This window comes from Microtus ochrogaster, linkage group LG7_11 (assembly GCF_000317375.1).
Source record: "Microtus ochrogaster isolate Prairie Vole_2 linkage group LG7_11, MicOch1.0, whole genome shotgun sequence".
In the NCBI taxonomy this organism is placed as follows: Eukaryota; Metazoa; Chordata; class Mammalia; order Rodentia; family Cricetidae; genus Microtus; species Microtus ochrogaster.
Genome location: NC_022032.1, coordinates 19177213 through 19185956, shown reverse-complemented (window position 1 = coordinate 19185956; position 8744 = coordinate 19177213). Strand labels below are relative to the sequence as shown.

Below are 8744 nucleotides of genomic sequence, written 5' to 3'. Positions count from 1 at the left end.
TGAGGTGTAGTCTTCCCACAAGGGAGCGCACCTCAGTGGAGAGCTAGGGAGAGTTAGAAATTACTCAGTGGAATAGAGGAGACCTGAGTTGAAGCAATAAGACTATCGCCTAACAGTTGTGGCTCATATCTAGGCCTTTGTGACACAGAAGAACCAATATGTTTGTAGTATATGCACTCATTGGATTGATAGCAAGCTAAAATAAGAAATTATATTGGAACATATTTAGCATTGTAAATTTCAGGAAAATAGCAATATTTTTATATAGTAAATATTGATTAATGTTAGACAGAAATTAATAAGATGAACAGAATGAAGATTATTATACATATCCAAGTGTTAATCAAAATCTTTGTTTCTCCAAAATGAGGAATACCTATTTTCAGCCCCAGTAGATGAGGAAGACCCAGCTCTCAACCTCTGTTCCTCAAAGCTAAAATTATTCACTATGATCATATGTACAGAGTAATCCATATGGAGGTACCCCATTCACTTAAATTTTCTTTGTTTGTATTTATGTTAATTAAAAATTAAAAATGTTAAATTCCAAAAAAAGAAACAACCCATTTAAAAAAAAAAGACTCATTTATGAACTGAGGTCCGGGAGAGGACCCTGTTTCTGACTATTAGACAGATATGTATGGATAAAGAAGGGATTGAGATAATATTAGAAAGAACCCAAGTCCCCGTGGTAACTCTTTGTTATTTGTGTGACAGAAAGGATGATCCCTCTGCCGCAGTTTTGAAATTCACTCAGAGATCAGTGATGGTAAATTCTTCAGGTGAAGCATTTGAAAGTTCCAAGACAGGTGTTCATAACTTGAAATATTTGTAACTAACTTCTTGGAAAATAGCCAGGTTTGAGGCAAGGATCTTATGAGATATGTCATTTTGGCCGAGGAGCAATATTTAAGTAAAGAGGATTTAGCCAGGGGACCTTGGTGGCACATTTTTTAAATTCTCCTCTGAGTTGATGCGAACATGTATTTATCCATTCATGTGTCAAGGGACCATAAGCCAAATGTTTCCAGTTATTTTTTTTAACTAATACCATGGAATAAGACACAGAGTTTATATAAATGCCAAAGAAAAGTAGAAGTATTTTCAAGCAAAATTTATTAGGTATCTACTCAAGAAAAACACAATGACCTTTGCTTTGTAAGAATTCAAAGTCAATGACCTGAAAGCCAGGTATGAATGTTTTTTCCCTTTTAAAATCAGATACAGAGAGTAGAAACAGCAAATTTTCTTAAATAGAACAGGCAGCAGAGTTGAAGATTTGTTTTCATAAATGGTGTGAAAAAGAAGTAGTCATTCATCAGCAAAGCTGCACTTGGCTGGCTGATTGCCAATCCCGAGTTTTCCTAATAGAAAGCTGGTCGTGAACTGGAGAGTAAAGTGAGCTTCTCAAAGGTGTTTTTGTCCCTACCCCCTTAGTAACATTCCTCTGTTGCCAGTATCTACGTGCATTTCAGGTTGGATACAAAGATCTTTCCAATTCATAGAATTTTGTGTAGATGTTATCTTCCAGATTCGTACTAGCCTGTGATCTGTGAAGAGAGCCTCAAGGGAGACCTGCCGAAAGAGTTTAAACTCAGTTTAAGTGCAGGATAAAGACCAAATTGGGAAATCCCCATTTTCTGAACAATAGTCTGTACAAAAGAAAAGAACAAACATATATACAAAATGCTGGAGTCTACATGTTGTGTGAGATCAAGCATTGCCCACGGAGAAAAGCCATAAAAAGTTTTGTCTATAAGGTGCTAAAGATTTCAAAGATGAACAGGTCTTATGCAAATTCATTCGAAATACAAAGCTATGTCTCAGAGTATGCGGAACACAGGCACTGTGAATCCATTAAATCTTTCAGGTTTGGTATCGTTTTGTGGAACTGTTTGGGGGCAGGAAATACAACCTGAATGATTTAACCATTATTTCTGAAATCGCCTCATTATTTCTAGGAAGTATTTTACACACACCAGAAAAATGAGGCTCAACATATATAGTCCTGTCTGGAAATTGAGTCAGGATTCTGGGTTTTATAGAAGAAAAATAATTATTATAGTAAAAATAATTGTCCTTGCTAGACATAGATCATAGTCCTTGCTAAAGCCAGCCTTAACACTCAGGATGCTCCCGAGGTACTCTATAAAATAATGTGGGATTCTTTTACATGTCCATAAAATGTACAATATAGCATCTGATTTATATGTCCTTATGTGTAAGTGTACATACGCAGTGAAACCCACTTACTTCCATCTCTTTGCCTCTCTTACTAACACTGCTTTTTAAGTTTTAACAGATAAATAAAACACTAAGAGCTCATTGTTCATGATGCCGATGATTACATTTTAATATAAAACAGCAATGCAAATTTACAACACGATTTGTCCCGCAGTGTGGCTAAACCTTCATGATAGTCATGGTAGTGACCAATGGCTTCTTAATCACTCACTGTTTGCACTTCTAATAAGTACACAAAAAAATGGGCAGGATAAGACTCCTGGGTGAGAACTTAATGCAGCCAACAGAAATCACAGCCGTCCCAGTTAACCTTCCTACTCGCTCTAGATTTTATAAATCACTGTGCATAAAACGATATGTAAGAAGTGCAGGCAAACAATAGCTGAAGTATAGTTGTTATACAGTGTAAACCAGGGCACTAGGCAAACTCGTGAGAGGAAAACACACTGCCAAGCTGAGGGTGAAAATGCAAACCACAGCATTTCAGAAAACAGTCTGGTTCCTGAGCACAGAACACCTTCTAGAGAGGGGGAAGTATAGCCGTGATGAGACCAGCCAGTCTCCTAGAGAGTCTCTTTTCTTTCTTCCTTCCTTCTTTCTTTTCTTTTCTTTCTTTTCTTTCTTTCTTTCTTTCTTTCTTTCTTTCTTTCTTTCTTTCTTTCTTTCTTTCTTTCTTTCTTTCTTTCCTCTCCTCTTTTTTTTCCTGCCTTAACTCTTCCACTCTTTTTAAGTACGATGACTTTCATTCTGATTCCATACACAGAGATTTTTAAAGTTCAGGGCAGAAAGCAGGAAACCGCATTGATGTGGGTGTAAGTTTTGCCACATTTCCCTATAAGCGCCCAGCCTCCCTAAGGCTCACAGCGGCAGTTGCTGCTGGTGATTTGGTGGCGGCAGGTGGAGATGGCAATGGCCTTGGGAAACCATAAGGCATGACAGCGGCAGGCCTGCTGGGATGTTCCAGGTGAGTTGTGTGGATGTGTGACCAAAAATGCGGAGTAAATGAGGAAGAAGGCGATTCACAGCCTCTTGACATAGTTTCCGGGAAAAGTCCCAAAGAATTTGGTTCTTCTCGAAGTTCCTGAAAACAGAAGCAACAAATGAACAGGTGTGTAACAGCAATGAAATGTCAGGTACTAGGTCTGCTTGAGGAATTGCCTTCTCTAAGGGTCACTGGGAGAGCGAGCCCTAAATAGTTTGGGAAGAAGCATAGAGAACTCACTTGAGGACAGGAAAAAGAGAAAGCAGGCAGGTTAATTGTCTTGCCCGATGTCATCATTGTTACATTTGCATAAGGGATCAACTTCTATCACAGGGAGCTACGTTAGGAAGCCCAGACTCCCAGTCTAGAGAGAAGACAACTGGGCAGGGAGCTGGGTGGCAGGACTCCGATCTCCACAACGCCAAACATGGACTAAGAGGTAACTGTGAGACTTGCAGTGGACGAGACGAGAGTACCAGATGCACACAGAGTAGCAGGAAGCTTCCTCTGCAGTGCCACACGGCCACCACACGGACACTGCCATTGTCACAAGTGTTATAATCTGACGCTTAGTGCTACCTCACTCACAAAGAAAGCACAGTTACACTTCGGAACAAAATATAGACTTCTGAGCAATTTAAAAATCACTACATATTTTCCAAAGTAGAAGACTGGCTGCTCCTCGCATGGGCATGTGGGCTGGGGTGCAGCCACTGAGAATGGTTTCTAACAAGGGCATTTAAGTTGAGTGCACACATGGCTATTCTTATTGTCTCCTTTGTCTCAGATACCACAGTTCCTTAGATAATTCCTATAAAGTCTGTACAATAAGTTCTTTCATATTTTAGAATAGAAGGTTGGGTAGGGCCTCTAAAATTTCATTTCTCATTAACCCCTGAAAACCATATATTCTCTTCTTGTATATGGAGATTAAGGGAAATAATAGGTTCTAAGGTATGTGTCTGTCCATGTGACCTCAGTTCTTTCCTTACCTCGCCGCTGCTGGACTATTCTATGTGTATGGGGGTTGGCCTGGATGCCTGTCTGTGCTTCACACAGTGCTTACTGAGGCCAGAATGGGTGGCAGATGCCCCTGGAACGGTAGTCATGGACAGCTAATAGCCACCGTATGGGTGCTAAGAGTGGAATCCAGGTCATCCTAACTCTCCAGACTCTCCAGCCCTCCCAGCCCCTTTCCTCGTCATCCCTTCCTTTGTGTCTGGGTGGACACTTCTGTCTACCAGGATTTTCTTAGAAGACCTCATGTCATCTCCTCCTCATCTCCTTGCTCTTCTGCTTCCTCCACCTCTCTCTCTGCTCTGGGCACTGGACAGTGGAGCAGTGGCGGATGTAAGCATGTACTCCATGGCTGAGCTTCCAGTCTCTGAGATGGTAACCCTGGGCTTGCTTTTGAAGCGGCGACAAAGGTAGTTCTCTCATCTACTAAGTGAAGCTCAGGAGGACCCCTAGACTTTTAGGACTGGCTATATCAGTCCTAGCAAATGGGTCAGCTTCCTTTTCCTCTCGCTCCCCATCCAATAACATTTCCCCTATTGACAGCTAACATTTTCCACCAAACAGAACAAAAATATTTCCCACATGGGAACATTTAGTGTTTTTGTAATTGTCATTATGACATCACAGCCATTGCTAATTGGTGCTATTTAAAGGAATTTTCCTAGTTGGGTTGAAAATTAAACTAGCAGAAAATCGTGTATCCCCACAGCAGTAATTGCTACACTTTATTAAAATGCAGTGACTTTGGGATGTATAGCACACCACGAATTCAAAGAGAGACTGACATTCACAGTGGACTACAAAAGTGAGCAAATTTAAAACAAACAACAAAACAGTCAGACGTGTCCAGAGTGAATGACGGGACAGTCAGACATGTCTAGAGTGAATGACAGAACAGTCAGACGTGTTCAGAGTGAATGATGGAACAGCCAGACGTGTCTAGAGTGATTGACGGGACAGTCAGGCATGTCCAGAATGAATGACGGAACAGTCAGATGTGTTCAGAGTAAGAGTAAATGAGCACATACCCACGAACCATCCGTCATCACATTTCTCCATGACATCCACGACATCGCTCTCTCTGAGCTCCAGCTCATCTTCATTCCTAGGAGTATAGTTATACAGAGCCTGAAACCTTAAACAGGACAGATGGGCGTGTTTAATTTATTTCATATTGTCATCAAGTTATAGAAGTTAGTGTAACAGTCATTTCAGCTCTAACATGTCTATTTCTACATTCTAATATGTTGTGTTAGGCATGTTCAGTCTCTGCTAAGCACGTAAAGCCAACAGAGACATGCAGAGTCTCATGGGGATCAGGCCACTTTAGCTATACTTCAAAACATACTGTGAGAAATAGCCAGAAAAGATTATAATATTCACAAGTCGGGCAAAAGCATTTTGATATTTGTAGGCCAGATCTGCATTTCAATTGTCTAGACATATAATGTTTCCCATGCAGGTGCTACATAGCAATATAGAATAATATTGGTATAAATGGTATTTGTATTGTACAGCCCATTAAGAGGGGTCACAGAGTTAGCTAGCCATGACCAGAAATAAATAAGGAAGGCTCAGAAAAAGAATTCTTAAGTGGTTCTAAATTGAGTTGTGAAAAATGTTTCTGACACACATTTTGTTTAACTTTAAGTTTTTTTTTTATTTTATTTATTTTGTTTGCATTTTGAGACAGGCTTTTCTATGTAGCTTTGGAGCCTGTCTTGGAACTCACTCTGTAGATCAGGCTGGCCTCGAACTCCCAGAGATCTGCCTGTCTTTGCCTCCTAAGAGCTAGGATTAAAGGCATGTACCACCATTTTGTAAATGATGTGGGAATTATTATAAATGGAAGACTATATGCTTATCACAGGAAATGCTTTAAAAATTAGTTTTATAATCTGAATCAGGATGTGTGAAGACTTCTTGCAATTCACCTATGACCTTGAATCACTGGTGAGGCTGTATGTGCGGGCATCCCTGACTTGGCTCAACTAATAGATCATGCTCTTTAAAAAAAGGTGCCTGGGAGAAACTGTGATTAAGCTAGAAAGAGTCTCCTTTCAAATAGCCGTATGAGAGAAAGAATTCCGAACAGAACGCCACCATTTTGTTTTCCTTGTCTGAACTCTGATAGAGAGATGGTGACGTTGATCTATAATGTGTTTGAATACTGCATCCATTTAACATTGACTTTTGTGACTACTAAATTTTTTGACTATTAGAATGGACCAGAACTTGGGAAAGTAAAGACTGACATTTTACAGGCTAAGAAGGCTGGGTAGCGTTGGGTATGCAGTTAGTGGGAAATTTTCATGATATCACTCATCTGTCATAGGATTAAGAGGACTGGTAAATTTGTTTTCATTGCTTTTTATAACATAATTGTGCAAATGTAAGAAAACAGTAACAGCATTCTGAGGCACTTTGGATTTATTTTGGGCCACCATTAAAAAGTAGGTGGTACTGAATTCTACTTTGGAACAAGAATGCTTTATTCCTAATTACTTTATCAAGTCAGAAACATCATATTTTGGCAGAATATTCTGGTGCTTGAATCCAAACATTGTGCTATAACTGTGCACCAACTTCACTGGCTCCCTCTCTGCCAGTGTCTCCTGATCATGGGATACAGATAAAGTTGTCTGCTGCAGGGAGCTGTAGGAAAGAGCTTTGCCTTTCTGTAAAAACCATCACCTTCCCTAGCCTGGTACCCAACCCTGAAATCCCCACATTAGAGATTCCTTCCCTAGTTAATAATGTTCCCTTCTAGTAGGCAATTTTAGCCATTTTTATTCTTTGCGTCCTTTGCAATCCTCTGAGGCCTCTTCAGCTTCTGGTCACAGAGAGAAACTGAGGCAGACCCTAGATGTGGCAAGAAAGCCTGGCAGGGGCCACCTCCCTAGGATGTTTGCCTGGGGCCAGTCCTAGGGGAAGAGAAAAACCATTTTGTCATTCATGTGTTGTTTAGCGTCTGAGGCGGTTGGGAAGAGAATGATGGAATTTCGGAGGGAGGGGGACTTGATTGGGGGAGGGGAAGGGAAATGGGAGGCGGTGGCGGGGAAGAGACAGAAATCTTTAATAAATTAAAAAAAAAAAACAAAGAAGGAAGGGGATTTCAGCAAGGCCCCTTGTCCATTCTTGAGCTTGAGGGACACGGTCATCCATGGCTGCTATGATGATGGATGTAGTCTGCACAGGTCCTTTGGTAAAGTGGGTTCTCTCTGAGCTTCTCAGCTTCTAGCCTTACTGAGGCCTATCTCCAAACACTGACAGGCCTACTTCAGGACTCAAACTCCAGCTGCTTGAAGACTGAGGGTCCCCAGAGCTAACAAACTAGAATTGGCATGGACTCCCAGCTCATTTTCATATAATGCAAGCCAAGTATGCTTGTCAGAATTTATTTACCATAGCGGTTTAATTAGATCACACTCAAAAAAAAAATGTTTTTATGGAAATAAAAAACAAACCTTCCTGGAAATCCTTCTATCTCTGCTGGTTTTCAAAATCAGTGTTGCGTGACAGGAAATACAGCCCAATTAAAATTTTTTAAAAAATGCTGCTCTAAAATATGTTGGTAATAATGGGGTCAGGATTGCTGCAAAAATAAACCTGTCACTTAAAAGTGCAGAGCCAAACTCCAAACTATAGCCTGCACCTTCTATTGTCCCTAAACTGAACTGTAGCAATGTGGCATAGGTTTCTACTTTTGCTTCCCAAAGTATTTTTACAAATATATGCAGTTAGCTAACTTTCCACAATCCCTCCAATCAAGGTAGCAATGAAACATAGAGTTGATAAAGAATGACATCGAAAGCAAGGCTTGGAAGTATATCATTCTTCCTGCCTGTGGATTCTGTGATATTAGAATAGCCCAATGAGCCCAGCTGCATGTGACACAACAAAGTATAGGAGCACAACTTGTTCCTAGGTCTCAAACGCTGTTTAACAGAACACACCAGCAATGTCATTGCCCTAGACAGCTCTGGAGAGTATTTTTTGTGATGTGATCCTATCACCATTTGCACACGTAAAAGAGCAACAGAGACATCTTACAAGTCACTCTTAAAGTTTTACAATTAGGTGAGGTGTTTCAGTGATTGTTACTTCTAACCTAGTCTGTTTGGGATAAAGACGTCTTCAGAGGCACGCCTTCCTGGCCACACTGTGAGAGGCACTTTCAGAGAGTGATGTGGTCTGAATGGCCTGTTTCTAACCCTGAAGAATAAGAAGGGACTCCTGGTGCAGAAAACACCAGTCCCACACCAGGGCCTGCCCACAAAGAGCCTTTGGTCAGCATGTCTCTCACCAAGTGAGCAGAGCTTGGGCAGAAGACTTAGGTGCACAAGGAGAGGCTGAGGCAGGAGCCAATAGGAAGTGGATAGCCTCAGAATAACCACTGTAAACTGGGCCAGAGAAAGACAAATGGGGCTCTTAAAGGCAATGCGTGATTCTTGCAGGTTGATTTCACATATGTGCCAGGAAGGAATCTTTGAAAGGGCAT

At 40.9% G+C, this 8744-nt stretch overlaps 1 protein-coding gene across 3 annotated transcripts in view; it reads right to left on the bottom strand.

Annotated features, from left to right (window-relative positions):
- Window positions 1-1099: 1099 nt before the first annotated feature.
- Window positions 1100-8744, bottom strand: part of Sorbs2 (sorbin and SH3 domain containing 2) — a 192338-nt gene continuing 184693 nt past the window's right edge. For all 3 annotated transcript variants that reach the window (XM_026786919.1, XM_026786920.1, XM_026786921.1), the window contains 2 exons: window positions 5272-5378; window positions 1100-3325 (listed from right to left, as the gene is read on the bottom strand). In XM_026786919.1, coding sequence (XP_026642720.1) covers window positions 3264-3325; window positions 5272-5378 — 169 coding nt within the window. In that variant the 3' untranslated portion in view covers window positions 1100-3263. The remainder of the gene's footprint in view (window positions 3326-5271; window positions 5379-8744) is intronic.